The sequence below is a fragment of the Nomascus leucogenys genome, chromosome 3, assembly GCF_006542625.1.
Source record: "Nomascus leucogenys isolate Asia chromosome 3, Asia_NLE_v1, whole genome shotgun sequence".
Lineage (NCBI taxonomy): Eukaryota > Metazoa > Chordata > Mammalia > Primates > Hylobatidae > Nomascus > Nomascus leucogenys.
The window spans coordinates 93,990,434-94,007,666 of NC_044383.1; the positions used below are offsets into that span (position 1 = coordinate 93,990,434).

Consider the following 17,233-nt stretch of genomic DNA (forward strand, 5'->3'; position numbering starts at 1 on the left):
ATCTAGAGATGCCATCTAGAGCAACACTGGGTGGTTGAGAGACCAAGGTGCAGAGGAACTGGGACAGCTTGGAAATGTTGGTAGCTAGAAAGGTTCAGTGAGGGAGGGAATGGAGCAAACAGAAGGGGTGGGGCTGCTCACTGTGCAAGGCAGAACCACATAATATTTTTCTCAGTTTACACTAGGAAGGGAGAGGATGTGGAAACCCAGGTCACTTTTTGTCTTCCTTCACCTGGGCTTTGACCCCAAAATACACCTACTGGAAATGTAATAATAATAATAATAATAAGAAGAAGAAGAAGAAGAAGAAGAAGAAGAAGAAGAAGAAGGAAGAAGAAGAAGAAGAAGAAGAAGAAGAAGAAGAAGAAGAAGAAGAAGAAGAAGAAGAAGAGGAAGAAGAAGAAGAAGAAGAAGAAGAAGAAAAGAAGAAGAAGAAGAAGAAGAAGAAGAAGAAGAAGAAGAAGAGAGGGTGACAGAGGAGCAAGAATTAACTAAAGTTGTCATCCAGAAATGAACTTTAACTTGATACTCAGCTGTTGGCTTCAACAGGCGTGTCCCTAAACCCCAGTCAAATTCTGCCAAAATGATTATCCCCTATTTAAGCATGCCACAATCCTACTTTTTATTACCTCAATTCATCATCTGCAGAATGACTGGGGTTTGAAACAAAGACTCCAGAGAGTGTCGTTGGAGCAGAGGTCATTATTTATGAAGCCTCTTCACCTCCATCTTCGCATTTGGCTCCTCAGAGAGGCTCATTGGTCCTGGGTTTGGAGGCAGTGTAATTCAGATATTTTTCTTCCTTAAGTCTGATAGCACCTCTGTTAACAGGTCAAGTGGCACATGGATCATAATTGGAGCTGTCAGGAGGACCATCCTGCCCAGAATCATGTTTGAACTCCACAGTCTGAAAGACCCAGGGATGTGTCACCTCATCTTCCTCCTTTGCCTACATCCACTGGCAGAAGTTGCAGTATTGCTGCATATCATTTATGGGGCTAGCGCACAGTAAAAGTCAGGATTCTGTCCAGTCCTAGGCTTTCTCCTTCATGTTCAGGCTGATTTTAGATCTTTACCTATATTATATAATACTCATATTTCTTCCTAAAGAAATCTTATCTTTAAGACAAATTATATTTTGGACAACATTATGTAATGCTGACTGTAACACTGTCCCAGGCCAGAGCAGTGACGAGGGTGGGATACTTTCCTGTGTCTGTCCAGAATAAAGACCTGAGTGGCAGGACCAAGGCCATACCCATGGAGGACAGTCAGCTCCAGCCAGGCCAAGTACACAGATCAAAGAGCCAGGGCAGGGCCAGAGTCAGGGTGAGGGTGGTGAGCTGGGAATGGTATGGAAGTGGGCTCAAGTCAAAGCTGCAGGGAATGAGTGGCAAGAGTGCAGGGTGATGGCTGGGAATGGCTTTGAAGGATCTGCAGGCCTACTTTGCTGGTTGGTGGGCACCTGGGGGATGAGGTGAACTGAGGCTTAGCATATGGACTGGACAGAACAGATGTAGGCAACCCTGGTTATACCCATACCCTGATTATAGCATTTCTGTGATTGCTGGTGGGAGAAAAGAAAGTTAAGTTCATCTGAGTGCTGAGCTCTTGTTACAAATAACAATTGTGACGTCATGTCTTTGACAAGTATTGCTGTTAGTTGAGAATTTATAGTTCTTGACCTCAGGATTAGTAAGTAATTCACGGACACCATTTGTTTCAATTTGTGACTCATAGCTATCCATGACTACCCTCACCAGCATATGCCCTGTGAGTTATTTCTTCCAGAAGCAGTGAGATGTGCACTGTTTCATCTGCATCGTTTCACATGTTTTCTGGTGTCTGTCTCCCCTTTGCCAAGACCTGTACACATGTGACATGGCAGGTCATGACGAAGGGTGTGTTCTGTGACAGTGACACAGAGCAAGCTAACTCACTCAGGGCAGTGACCTAAGCTCTTGCTTTGTGCTCTCATCAACTTGCGCTAATTAGCCATCGACCTGCTCAGAGCTGCATTATTGTACTTCTGTCTCTATTATTACTAGGAGTGGAGGGTGTTGTGGACAGAGCAGAGGCTGGCCAACTGGCTTTTGATGCTCCACCCCCTCATCCCTGAAAACAATCACCACAGTGTGGGCAGGTTTCTCAACAAGGCATGTCCAGGGACTCAGTTTCACTGATTGGTCCAGGGATATCCACTGCCTTGATGAACTGACTCATGTTGACCAAAGTCACAATCTGCATTTATATACCGAGTGCCAGGAATACAGGAGATAAGATAGCATGAATGCCCCTTGTAGTCTGTACAGCATCACCTACAGGATTAATAAAAAATTGTATCGTAACATTGATGATGTTTTTAGAAGTCCACAAAGGAGATTGCTAAATTACCTGCAGAACTGAGTGAGTTTGGTAGGACATGTCTTTTCTGGTATTGAGAGACCTAGGTGTCATACTTGATGATCTGAAGTTTATTTAATAAGAATCAGATTAAAGAAGTTGGTTTTGCTGGGCGCGGTGGCTCATGCCTGTAATCCCAGCACTTTGGGAGGCCGAGGCGGGTGGATCATGAAGTCAGGAGATCAAGACCATCCTGGCTAACACGGTGAAACTCCATCTCTACTAAAAACAGAAAAAAATTAGCCCGGGCGTGGTGGCGGGTGCCTATAGCCCAGCTACTCTGGAGGCTGAGGCAGGAGAAAGGCGTGAACCGGGGAGGCGAAGCTTGCGGTAAGCCAAGATGGCGCCACTGCACTCCAGCCTGGGTGACAGAGCAAGACTCTGTCTCAAAAAAAAAAAAAAAAAAGCAGTTGGTTTAAGTGCTGAAGATGTTGGAGTACCATCTTCCACAGGCTGTACCAGAGACCTCCTGACACTGCTTCTGAAGCTGCAGGGAACCCTTTTCTTGGGCTCTTTGCAGACTGCCTCTTTCCCCCACAACACACCCTCCCTCCCCCCGCAACACCCTCCCTCCCCCCCCCACACTCCCCCATTCTGTTATATTTGTCATTAAACACTCTCTTTTCCTAATTTTCTTGGTATATTTAATCTTGGACTGCTAAAACCAAAGAAATTTGAAAATTTCCCTTAATAAGATGTTTTTAAAATGTAATGACACCAGTATTTTCAAGTTATTATACACGATTTACCTTTGCCACCAGCACATAGGTGGGAGATCATCAGTGTGTGGCATGGGGATTCTGGAGCCAGACTGCCTGGGTTTGAATCCTGGTTCTACCACTTGTTAACAGTGTGAGTTTGTGTAAACTCCATAATGTCTCTGTGCCCCAGCTTCTTCATATATAAAATGGAGATAATGATAGTACCTACTTCATAAGTCATTTTTTTCCTTGATATATGTATGAGTGTGTGCATTAAATGAGTTGATACATGTAAAGCACTTAGGATGGTGTCTGGCGTGTGCATGAAAAGCTGTAGAAATGTTAGCCGTTATTATTAATCCCAGATAATAACTAGAACAGCATCTTAATCTGGTTAGTACTGTGTTTTTAATCCCATTTGAGGCCGGGTTATTTCTGGGGGAGGCATCCTATAGATAGTGAATCTCCTCTGTAACATCTGCATCCTTTTCTAACCTTACAGACAGGGTCCTGGAGTCCCCTTCCAGCCCTTGCCTGTTTCACATTTTCTCTGATTTCTCAGGTCCATCATGAGGTCTGCATATAATCATATGAGCCAACCCCCTTTTGCCTAGTGATTTCAGAGAAAAGGAATAAAAAGACTACCTGAAATGCCTAGATTAGGTCTATTAATTACGGATTTTATGGGTGCCAACCAGCAGCAAAGTGGAATCATTTGTCTTTCCCTTCCTTTTGTTTCCCCTCACTGTGTCCCTGGGTAATAGATGCAAATGACTAGTGAAAAGCCAAAAGGCAGGCAGTGGGTGGAGGAAGAAAGTGGGGGAAGGGGAAGGAGCCTGGATAATCCAGTGTCGATTAAGCTTCCAGAATAATCAGAAGCTGCCTGGGGTGTGAGGTGGTGTGGCCTTACCGGAGAATGAAAAAGAAGGGGGCTGCATGCTCCTAGCTGCTGGGCCTTACCTGTGGATGCTGTGAAATAACAATTCTTACCAAACAAAAACACTCAGGTGACCTGAGAAAGCGCCCTGCAAGATAAATGCAAAAGGGTCACCTGTCCAATAAAGGAAAAATAGATTTAAAAATAAAAAGTAAAAACAGGCATTTTCAGAACCGCTTAAGCAACTGCTCTGATTATTCCAGACACAGTTGTAATGTGCTGGGATGAACATGATGTATTTTAGTTCATGTGGAAGCTGTATTTCAGGCTGATGTGGAATCTGTTGCCATAACTGTCACGCAATCCATTAGGGCCCTCGAGTAAAGGCAGCCATTAATCAGGCACGAGATCAGCCCCATAGCCTCACATGCATGCGGCTCTGAGGGGCTCTGACCTGACATCATTTAAGGAGATTCTCATGGAGGCCATAAACATGATTCGATTCCCATTATCTTCATGTTGCGTATTTGTTACCATTATTCTTTGAAGACTCCAAATTGGATGTTAAAAATTTATGATATATATAAAGGTTTGCATGGAGTGAAAAAATAGCTGCAGCAAATAAGTCCATCTCATCCATCAGAGGTGTGTGAGCTGTCAGAGGAGCCTGAAGAGGTATGGAGAAAGCCTGTCAGTTAGCCAGTTAAGGAGGATGGAGAATTAGGAGGGCCTTCTCTGGGCAAACAGCTTTTCCTACAGCCTACCTGCTAAATGGGAATTTAAATACATTTGGTTAAAAGAACAAAGTAAAACAGCACCACTGCAGAAATCCCCATAGACAATTTTCGACAAGCAGATGAAAGGGAGGGCAAGGGATCCTGATGCAGACATTAGTAGTAATGTGAATGGAGCAGATGCCTGGGTCCAGAGATGGATGTTTCTGGGTTACTGGCATATCTCCAGAGCAGAGAGCCTGATGCCAGGTGGGAGCCCTCTGTCCAGGAGAAAGCCCTCCACCCAAGCTGCATGCACACATAATTTTGTTTGAGAACCATGCAACTCTCTACAATCTGTTCAGTGACTTGAATATTTGCATAGAAATAACTCATATTTAAGGGTTATCCATTCATAGAGGTAGGCAGTTCAGAGTAGAGAAAAACAGAACATTCCGGGCCTTGGCTTAAGGAAGAATGAGAGCTAATAAATCCATTCGACCTATATTTACAGGATTGTTTGTTATATAAGAGACTTCATACATAATGCATGGTCTCTGCCATCAAGGAGTTTCTGGTCTGGTAGAGAAAATAAGACATGGATGGTAACCAAGGAGTCTCAGACAGACCTGGGACTCTAGGAGAAAGTGAGATATCAGAAACAGGGAACAAGGTGCCCAGTTGCTTAATCTAATCAAGGAATGGACTTTTGAGGATGAGAATTTGTTGGGCAAAGACCAGAGGATCAATCCAGCAGGGATGTGGAGGAGAGAAACATGTGGGGCAAAAAGATGATTGGCCAAAGTCCAACTTGAGAGCAAGATCTTCTGTGAGGCCAAGACCCTGGTATCTAACCAAGTAGGAGGAGCAGGTGTTGGGCAGAAGTGCACTGAATAGTTGGTGAAGTTCTAGGTGTGAGGCAGGTGTGATCAGATAGCTCCAGGAAAGCCGTGCTGAGACTCGGGTATGGAGAAGACTCCTGAGGTTCAGAGGCAGAACACTCAACTGGTGGGGACTGGAGTGCAAGGCTGAATATCCAGCGATAGCATTAAAGGTTAGAAACCCATTCATTTATTCATTCGCCCACTCGGTCATTTATGGAACCCTTATAATATGCCAGGCACTAGTCCAGGATCTGGACATTTGAAGCTGGACAGAATGCAGTTTCCACACTCAAGGACCTCTTTGATTAGTGGGAGAGGCAGACACACACATGGTCATAATGCAATGCAATAAATCGGTGTGGAATGGAAATACATACAGGGACAGAGGGTGCAGAGCTTAGGTGAGGACCAGGAGGAAGAGTCACTGATGGCTTCCTAAGGGAGCTGCAGTCTGAACGAAGGCATAAAGGACACATAAGGATCTGTCAGCAGAAGGAGAGATGGAATCTAGCTCCACCAGAAAGAATGGGGGTGAAGGACAGGAGACCCAGTTGAAGGGCACTAAGAATTCAGACCCGAGGAGTTGGGCCACTGAGATGAGCTCAACAGTGCAGTAACTCCAGGGGAGGCAGGGAGCTACTCTGAAGACCTCCCTATGTTGTTCCCACCAGAGGCAGGAGTGGCTGAACCGAGATCCCAGGTGTCTGTCCACTGCAGGACAAAGAAACAGTGCTGACCTTTAGTTCAAGTTCACAAAGGCATTCACAGCACACTGAAAGGCAGTGTGTGATAGCTGCGGTTTATTCCTGAGCTTCCTCAAGAGAACGTGTGGATGCATTTGAGAAAGGAAGGCTAAACCAGAAATGAGATTTCAGAAAATGAAATTCCATGCATTTTCAGAGCGATGTCCCCATGCTTTTACCTTGAATTCAAAAATAAATTCTATTATTTCTGGTTCCAACAATTAGTTATAAAATATAAAATCAATTTCCCCTTTTTTCTCCTCTCCAACTCTTCAACTATACACTTACTCTCACAACTTTGAGTTGCACTGTTTTTGGTGTTCTTAAGTCCGGTAACAATGCCACATGTGTGAGCTGACATGTGCTGCCTCTGCTGCAGCGTAAGAGGGCTAAGCTTGGAAACTCTGCTGTGCTCTCCCTGGCCCTGATTCCAGGCAGAATCTTTGCTTGTTTTCAAAAGAAATCCTGAGATCACAATGACACAGAAGTGTAAACTCCCATTCATCACAGGGAGGTATTAACTCTGAAGCCTAATTATCTTTCCACTTAAATGGCAATATTGTTAACCTTTTCATGCAGTCAGAAACATCACACTTCTCTGGGGTAGGCAAGTGGAGCTATTTCTAGAATGTTCCACCTTTTCTACAGGCATTCTCCAGAGGAGGAAGAATGCCTAGCTTGCTCCAACACGCACATGGCACCAAGACTTTGGCTCAGAGGAAGCAGTGAATTCTTTGAAGAACTAAAGTTTGCTGTATTGTAAGAATCAAAATAAGAGAAGTGAATTAGTGCTGATTCAGAGGGAAAGAGAGGTGAATACAAAGTTTGTTTAAACCAGAGGTTTTTGAAGTAGAGAGGCAATTACTGTAAATTTCTCATATCATCTACTATTTATCTAAATGTTAGGTACAACATGAAAATGGATACACAACTGTCAGCAAAACAGGCAAATCCGCTTGCAGTTTAACTGAAGGATTTTTGTTTCTGTTATGGCAAAAAAAAAAAAAAAATGAAGTTTCCTTAGAATAATAGGTCAAAAATGCACCTTTGTTCTGACAATCACATTTGTAGTAAAATGCAAAAAAATAGTCTCCCATTTGCTTTTCCCTGTAGTTGTCATAAATATCTAGCACGTTAGTCAGAATAAAACCATTGAAAATAAGACACAAGGAGAGAGTTAGTTCATCATGAAGTGCCTTGGTGTGCCTTCTTTCAGAACTTGTCACTCTGGAAAAAAGTCAGACGTGAACACAATTCTTCTGGCCCCAGTGGATATCTAGAGCCGACAGTGGGGTGGTCCACTCTGAAGAGGCAATTAGAGAATGTATTGTCTGCAGAGGATTTAAGAACAATAATAAAACCAGCTAAAAGTTGGTCTGCTTTAGGTTATTACCATGAGCCAGTGATTCTGAACAATTTTAGTGTTCACATATTCCTCCCTGACGGGGTCATCCGTGTCCTATGTCTACCCTCCTTGTTAAGCCGTTGTCTGGCACCCCAAGTGGGGGCAGATGTAGAATAAGCCTCTGACTTTAATGTATAAGAGGTTGTAAAACATTATGTACTGATTCTCTATGTAGGGTAAGGAAGGTCCTATGGATTTTGTCTAACATTGCCACAAGTTCTGTGAATGATCCAACTCATTCTTACAGATCACTTACTGGGCATCAGGCAGTGGCTGGGCTGAAGATACAGTGGTGGGAGATCAGACTCTGTCCTTGCCCTTAGGAAGCTTGTAGGCTAGTGGGGGAGACAAAAATCACACCAGTGATTCCAAGGTTGCAGCCATGTTGAGTCTAAGAAAGACCACAGAGAAGATATTTGCCTTGGATAGAGAGGTTTAGGAAGGCCTTTTTAAGGAAGTGGAACGGTAGTTCTTCCGAGATTATTGGTCATACCAGAAACCAAGAAACAAACAAATGATGATAATTTTTGGCCACAAGCAACTAGTCGTGTAATCTCTTAAATCTTTTTTCTTTTATTGAGACAGAGTCTTGCTCTGTTGCCCGTGCTGGGGTGTGGTGGCGCGATCATAGCTCACCGTAACCTTGAATTGCTGGGCTCAAGCAATCCTCCTGCCTCAGCCTCCCGAGTAGCTAGGACTACAGGTGCATGCCACTACACCTGGCTAATTTTTGTTTTGTTTTGGTTTGGTAGAGATGGGATCTCACTGTGTTGCCCAGGCTTTTTGAATATTTAGGGTAAGGTCTACCATAGGGACTACATCCTAGAGGTTGAGTGTTCCTTATCCAAAATGCTTGGGACCAGAAGTGTTTGGGATTTGGGAATATTTGCGTTGTATATACTTACTGGTCAAGCATGCTAAATCTGAAAATTCAAAACGTGAAATGCTCCAATGAGCATTTCCTTTGAGCATCATGTTGGGATTCAAAAAGTTTTGTATTTTGGGGCATGTTGGATTTCAGATTTTCGAATCTGGGTTGCTCAACCTGTATATCCTCCTCTCATAGCACAGTGGTTCACCCCAGTGGGCCTGGGACCTGGTTAGAGAACATTCTGGCAGCTATGCCAAGGGCCTCCCCTTGATAGCTGTAGGCACTCTCCTTAGATCAGCAGTTCTCGCCCACCCTTTGTACGTTACGGTCACCTGAGAGCTTTCTAAAAACCACCTGTGTCCAGGCCCCAATTAAAGCAGAATCTTAGGGAGGGGGTCAGACACCAATATGTTAAAAAACAAAACAAAACAAACACCCCAGATGATTCTAATATGCAGCTGGGGTAGAGAATTCCTGCCTTAGATGAATGCACTGAATTCCACGTATTCTTGTCATAGTAATTTAAAATTACACATTAAAAATTTCACAATGCAAAGGGGATTACAGTGGTGAGAAGTGTGCATGAGTTCTTATTTGTGCACATAAATACACGTGAAGGTGATGGTTCGAGAACTTCTTGTACTTTGCATGCTTTTCATTTCTGTGGCATGTAGTGGAAACACAGCAAATGGCTGAAGGATAGAATTTCTTGGACTCTGGAGTCAGGGTGGGTGTTAGAGGACAGGCCATTCCCAGAGCCATGGAAGTTGGATGCAGAGGTGAACATAACGGTTCAATAAAAAAGCAAGTTTCTAGCTTTCTCTCTCCACTTCTGAATCTCTTCAATCCCCCTCTCCTTTCTCTTCCACTGCTACTTTATTTAACCTCATAAATTATGTGGAATATATGAAGTCTGTAGCCCCTCTGAGGAAGCACATTCAAATATTAGATAATGGGATTTTTTTTTGTCCTTTAAACACACAAAAAACATTGTGTGCACCTTACATGTAAGTGGAATGAATGTATTTTTGCCACTAATGTTGAAAATATCCTTAGGCATCTGGTGTGTATGAATGTGTATACATAGTACATGCATAATAAACACATTCCACCTTATGAATATTTATATACAAGATACATATATATTGAATATAGACATACATATGTAAATAGTAGCCCTTGAAAATTATATGCAAAGTGTGTTTCCAAGCATATGTATCATAGTGCATCAGGAATATAATAAAGCTACTACCAAGTTTAGCATATTTTGAGGTGGCATTTTCTACAGAGTTGTTTATGGTGGGGTCTTCTTACTATTCACGTATGGGTTTTTTCCATCACTTAAATGTTTGTTAAATATCAACTAAAAGTAAGGCACTGGGCATGGCAGAATAAGAAAGATGAAATTGATGTGGTCCCTGCCTTTAAGAGACCTGTACCTCATAGAGTGGCTTAACATTTTGTGATGAAGAATCTAATATTGTCACTGCCCAATGGCATCTTCCTACTTTCTTACAACTGCCTTTCATTTATATATGCCACTGCTGCCTTTGCCAGTTGGGATTTAAAATGTGACCCATTTGAGCTATATTAATTTAAACCCTGGCGTAGCTGCAAAGTTGTTCCGATGCAGTAAGAAGAAACATCATTGGTCTCAGTGCCTTGGTAGCCACTGGACATGAACAACAATTAAACTTTTTTCTCTGTCACATGTAGCCAAGCCTATAACTGCATTTTTATTTTAGTCTGATTTAGTAGGAAAAAAAAAGTACAATGAAAAGGCACCAAGCATGAGGGATGTTGATAAATCTCAAAAGTGAACCAAAAGAGAGCAATCTCTTTTCCCCACAAACTTCTTGTAACCTAAATGTTACTGACCATGACATTGCACTTCCAAGTTCCATCTAGTTCCCTCCCTGGACTAGGTAGCAGAAGCTTTCTTAAACACAAGCATACATTCTAAAATGTACAAAATATGGATCTCTTTCTAAAATGACAAGCCCCAGTATAGCCAGGGAGCTCTGAGTGACACTCATCAGGGCAGATTTTGCACCATTAAAGGAGAAACAATACATAAGCGTTGTCATCTCTGCCACAGTGTATGCTCATTGTTTTCTCCCCCCTCAATCCATACATAACAACAGGTAGTTCTCAGCTGTTCCCTTGGTGCCAGACATACATTTTATCTAAAGAGACAGCAGACAGAACTACCTGCTGCTTCCTGTGCGGCTCTCCCTGTGTTTCTCTCCTTTTTCCTACTTCACTAGGGCTTTTAAAAATCAGCTGGCAGGGAGCCAGGAGCTCATCATTTTAATGCAGTGTAAAATGGAATATGCATAATTATATGCAAGCCATATGTGAGGGAGACAGCTCAGCTGTGAATTTCAGGAGGCCAGGAAAGAGAGAGCAGTTAGGGCTAAGATGAGATGAGAGCAGAGCGGAGTGCAAGTGTCACCCAAATGAATGGTTTAATGAGTGTGCTGCAGACACGCCCCCTTTCACCTACCTCTCCCTTCTCTCCCACTCCAAACCGGAAACCGGTGGAGATTAGAAAGAAGACTGTATGCAAGCGGTATTGCTAATGGGTTCTGTTAATGTCTCCATTTAAACTTCAGCTTTCTTAATTAACAGCGTAGATCAAACTAACCAGTAACTTTTAATGCAGCTTTTAAATTAAATCTATTTTTTTTTTTTTACTGCATTTGATTGAAGAATCATGGTTCTTACCAGATCATCGCTCCTTTTAGATCTTTATTTAAAAATGGAGGGGAATCAGTTTATCTCTTAATAGTATTAAAATGCAAAATATAATTATGCAGATTGCTTTTCTTATGGCCTTGCTATTAGAATTTTTTAAAAGTGCATTATCTAGAGATTGCTTAAGCATGCCAAAAAGTTTAAACACGTATGTATGTCATATAATCCTAAATGTGCAATGAATAATGCGCACTGAAAAACTAAGGTGGTGGTAATTGCCAACAAAATTATTTGATTTTGGTTTGCTTGATATTGTTTTAAATATTACACCACAATGAATTTGCATGTTCAAACTAAACAATGTAAAGAAAAATAAATCCCAAATTTTGATACCTAAAAGGCGTACTGCGTATTTAAACAAACTTCTTAATATTGTTGTTATTTCTGGATTCCCGTTTGTTGAATGATCTGAGCTGTTATGCTTTTTAGCTTTTTTTCTTCCATTATTTGTAAGTCCCTAAATAGGCCATTATATTTCCCTTCAGGCTAGAGATGAAGATGGACATGCTGAAAATTTTCCCCAGCAGCACTATGCTAAGGAAACTCCAAGGCTTGCCTTCAAGAATAACTGCGAACTACTTGTAAGAATAACATACTTACAACAAGTCTAGAATGTTACTTTAGCACAGTGAAAACAGTTTTTGAAAGGGTTTGTTCATGATTACATAATTTATGAAATATTATAGTTTTCTGTATAGAGTTCTAAATGCTAATTCTGATATCACTGAATATTAATTTTAAGATCTCAAATTGTTTGCAAATCTTTTATATCTGATTATAGAGCTTGAATGGCCCTGTCTTTATTAGCTTGTTTTGTTTAGTAGTTTATAACCAGCCACTTGGAGAATGGCTGGTAAAGTTAAAAATACAGAGAAAGACAGTTGATATATGTAGCTTGGGAAAAAACCACCTCACCCTCACCCCTCCTCCTACGTCCTCATTGTACACTATTTTAGGAGACAACATGGTAATATTTTGTTCTGCTGAGGAAGATAGCAGAGTTGACACGCAGTACTCCCTTTAGAATTCAAGTATTCCTCCACTCTCTTGCCAAACTTAATCGTCTCTCCTATGCAGAAGGAGTCAAAGCAGTGACAGGGTGCGGGGATGTTTACAAGTCGTGAGAGGGAGGATATCAGCTGTGACATTGAGACTCTGTTCCAATGCAGGGTTAATTTGCTGTTCATTTTAGCATTTACAGCCAGACAAGATGAAAAGCAAGCAGGAATGCCTATTATATTTCTATTAAATGAATCTGTTGGGACCTAATGTTCTTGATTAGCTTTTGAAAATGAGTGCTCTGCAATGCATTTTCTGTTTACCTAAAGTAAACAGAGAATGAATTGTCATTTATTTAGAGATTCAAACACTCCTTTTGAAAATGAAGCTTTATGAGGGATCTAGCTATGTTGTCCCTAAATGTTCTTTTCTTTTCGATTGCATTAAAGCAAAACATTTGCTCCAACTAAGTGAAAACACCGAAAGAGAATGAGGATGCTCAGTTGTTACATTTTGAGGTAGTCTAATTTCTGTTTAGTTTTTTGGCCAAATATAGTACAGCTCTGCCAGGTCTCTGCATTAGGAAATCCCACATGTAACAGTCTTTGGATTTAGCTCTGATACCAACTGTTCATTAAAAACAAAGTGTCCAAAGAGCAGGGAAGAGACAAAAATACAGTTCCTACCCATTCTAGCCACAGTAGCTACATGTTGACAGCAAGAACCTCCTTTTCCCCCTCCACAGTCTGCACAGTTACAATTACACTACTCATTCTGTGTGTGTAGTCCCTTGCCCAACAAATCCACAGGCAAATTTGCTGCTTATAAATGTAATTTTTTTCTGAAATTTTAACTTACCTTATGTTTTATCTTAGGACTCTTAAACTTCCAGGACTGCTAGTATTACCTATTCTGAGGAAACCCTTTTTGTTCATTTCGGTTTTAATGTTTGTCTCTGTAACTATGATTATTCAGCAGAAGACCACAGAGGCCCTTATGCTGTGTTTTGGTATCAGAATGCTTTGGGGTAGCTTACTTCTTTTTAGAGAAATTGGTAAAAGTAACATGCCATATTTAATTTTTGTTTATTTGTTGAAAAAATGAACATGCTTGAGTCCTGGTTGTGGTCAGTTTATACTGGAGGAAACAAAACATATATGTGAACATCGTTTTTAGCTGTCTTTAGAGAAAATAGATGTTTTGTCATTGCTGTGCTTAAACACATTGTTGTGTTGGCAGTAGTTTTGAGCAATTTGGTACAATCTTTGTCCTTCTAGTCATTGTTAGAAATGCTTTATTTTGGTCAGTATACTTTCCTGTGATAAAAGAAAAGGAATAAAAAGAAAACATAAGTAAGCTTATTTCTCCAAGGAGAAATTTATTTTTTTTCAGCTGTAAGAAAAGTGATGGTGTTTGGCTGGTTATGAAGCCCTGAGAAGTTATGCTTCTATATGAAAAAGACTTGTTCATTCATAAGAAAGAAATAGGAAATCCTTGGAGTTTTCTTAGTGCAACTTAGAGCAGATTTTTAAAGAATCTGTCAGAGAAGATTGCAAGCTCCACTCCAAAGTGCTTTTTTAGCTGAAGGGTGGTTCTGCCATCTTCTTGCATGGATGGCTGCAAGAGCAGTAGCCAGTTTAGAAAGCATGGGAGCTCTGGAGAAAGCACTGAGGGCACAGGGTGCTTCCGGGCCCCCAGCTGATCAGAAGCACGTGGCTGGACGACTAGTCCTCTGTGCCACAGACACTGACAGAAAGTGCCCTGGCCAGGTAGAGGGGACATTGCCTTGACTTTATTACTGACTCTCTAATGTCTCTGCCTGCTCCCCACCCCCACATGCCTGCTTCTTGGAAGAGGGAGGAATATTAAGTAACTTAAACAAAAGCAAAGCAAAGCAAAATCGATGCCCGGAATACACAAGTATGTGTAATCAGAAGGCACTGACAAAGAAAGCATTGGCTGATAGAAAAATCTGCTATGCAACTGTAGATTTCCTGTAGGGTATTGATTTTTCCATTTAAATCCCAAACTGTGATATGTGCCTTCACACTTAATGTACAACACAGATGACTAGATATTTAGCTTTGTGGCCAAGATCCTTTAGTTGGTGACTGTGCAGCAGTTTCCTTATGCTTTTTATTAATTTTGAAAATGAAAGGCTGTCAAGATGAGTGACATTAGATAAAATGAATACTGTTTGATATGTCACAATTCAGTGTGGCCCCACCTGCCTCTTCATAGATAGGCGTGCACACTTGCAGGCATGCGTGCACCCGTGCACACACACACAGGTATTTTACTGGCATATCTAAGTTTATAACTAAAGAATACTTTTAATACTTTTAATAAAAGAAAATGTAGGAAATTTATATCATGTTAACACTGTAGCAGCCTGGTTTACAAGAGAATGGAAAAGGGAACATTTAGAGCCAGCCATGGGTGAGACTAGCCCTTGCCCCAAATTCCAACTCCATTCTTGGTCCCTTTATCATTACTGCCTCTTTCTTCTGGGACTGGAAGGCTTCTCATTTCCTCGATTCAAATGCTGGTATCTCTGGTGAGAGGTGGGTTCAGAGCTAGAATGAGGAGGACCATAAGCATGTTATGAGCTCACTCTTTCTCCTCAGCCACGACTTTCTCAATTTTTGAAAGCCCACTGAGAGTAAGACCTTGCAGAAATATAGCATAAGCTGGGTCATTGGAGGGGAAAGACCTGTAGTGAGAAGAAGAGGAACATTGAGAGGGTTTTGAGAAGGAACTGAAGACTCCTGAGCCTACTCCCCAAGTTTTCAAAAGACCAGTCCAGAGAACATCCCTGTGTTCAGGAAGAAGGTCAAAATATAACCAAAGAATAACAGCAACTGATGGAATATTATTTGGTTGGAAAAAAAGCCAGGCTTAGGAAATTTGAAAGGGGAACTAAGAGAAAGGAAACTCAGGGGGGTAAAATCAGCCTTCCTCCCTCAGTTCCAGATTCCTGAGTCATCACCTAGACAACTTCTGAATCCCTTTGGCTTTTCCTGAGGCTGTTAGGGGTGAGGGTTTTGCAGAGGGAAAGGAAGGGAGCTCACAGCTGGAAGGTGAAATAAAAGTAGCATCAGGGAAGAATTTTTCCTGGTCATTTACAATGCCAGTGTAGGGAGAATATGAAAACTACTTTAGTTTTATGGCTGTGTGATCCTAAGTGATGAGGAGAAGAGATGCTTAGGCTATTTTTCTGTGGGCTGATTTTTCCATTTCATTTCCTTGTGGATGTAGACAGGTGGATTACAAGAGTTGCATGTAGTCCTTAGGCAGTAGAAATACCCCGTGCTAATCTAGGGCTCAATAAACATGACATTGTTGAGCATCTTCTGTGTACAAGGCATTGTACTAGACAGTGCAGGTAGGGACACGACATAGAAAAAGACACAGCCCCTTCCCTGAAGGAGCATGCAATTCAGTAGGAGAAATAAGGCACATACAGTATCATAGTCATCAAAAATGTGGGCTCTCAGGTCTTGCCCCAGCTAGACTTTATACACTGTCATCCTGGTGGTATAGCTAAGGATCATAGGCACAAAGGCTTAACATTTATTGTAACGTATCTGATATCACATCACACTTTTGGATCCCTATTTCACCCCCTTGGACCTCTCTGAGCTTCAGATCTTCTGTAAAATGTGATAATAAAAGGAAATAACCTCAGAGCATATCATAAGAATGGAAAATGATGACATATTTAAAGAGCCAGGCACATAGTAAGCACTCAGTATATATTAGCTGCTGTTATCATCATCTTCTTATAGTCATGATTGTTATTACACAGTGAGCTGTACCCCAAAAGAGCACTAGCAAAGTTCTTGGAGTACAGAGGAGGAAGAGATTGTTCTGTATGCAGTCATTAAAAACTTAACAAGGGAAGATGCCTTTGATCTAGGCCTTTCCTGGGTTGGATTTAGATAGTTGCCAGGAAATGGAAGGGGGTGTTCCCAGCAGAAGAAAATAGCACAGGCATGGAGGTGGGAAAGTATGGGCCAGGTGCACTGCACCCAGGTTAGTATCCTAGGTTGGCCAAGTGTAGAGTACCTGAAGGCTAAGGGATGAACAGGCAGGCAGGCCCATATGCAGGGGTCTCAATAACTAACACTATCCTATCGAGTCTGGATTTTAGTAATTCTGCTTCATGGGAATTGCTAGCACTTCTGTGGATTAAAAGCGTTATTATGGAAAATTTCTAAGTATACAGAATTAAAGTAGTGGGAGTCGTATGATGAACCCCCATGTACCTTTCACCTAGCTTCAACAATTATCAACTCAGGACTAATCATGCTTCATTTTCCTTCCCCGCACCCCATCCCACCACCTGCTTTTTTTTTTTTTTTTTTCTGCTGTACTGTTCTGAAGTATGTATGCTTTTGTGAGGGACAGATTTGGTTTTTTGGTGTTTTGGGTTTTTTTTTTTTTGTAAAATCTTTAGGATCCTTCTTCTCTGGCTAGAAAGAATCCATTGATACTAATTAAACTGGGAATTGGAGCTTTGGGACAGTGCATACATAAAACAAATGACTCTTGGTTATATATTGTGCTTTTCTTTTCCTGCTCAACACAACCACAACCTTGGTAAAGCTTGGCCAATCAGACCCAGTTTTAAAAGCCATTAAAGTGAAAGACACATCACAGTGCCAGTGATGACTTGAGCTTTATTTACTCTCAGGCCCCTGGTTCTAAGTGTATTTATTTGAAAACGATCGGATGTCTTTGCACCCCAGCCCAACTCACCAGTACATGTTAGCCTCTCACAGTAGTGAGGGGAAATTCTGGATGGCTGTCATATATTAGCCATTGCTAGAACTTTTCTGCTAGATCATGAAGATATAACAAGGACCCCTGAAAGGTGA

The 17,233-nt window shown here is 41.5% G+C and overlaps 1 protein-coding gene across 2 annotated transcripts in view; it reads left to right on the plus strand.

Moving 5' to 3' along the window:
• SOBP (sine oculis binding protein homolog) overlaps nucleotides 1-17,233 on the plus strand; it is a 171,308-nt gene that overhangs the window by 85,991 nt on the left and 68,084 nt on the right. The window contains exon 5 of one of the 2 annotated variants that reach the window (XM_030809531.1): nucleotides 11,840-11,935. The exons of the other annotated variant lie outside the window; for it this stretch is intronic. Coding sequence (XP_030665391.1) covers nucleotides 11,840-11,935 — 96 coding nt within the window. The remainder of the gene's footprint in view (nucleotides 1-11,839; nucleotides 11,936-17,233) is intronic. 2 annotated transcript variants of the gene reach the window in all.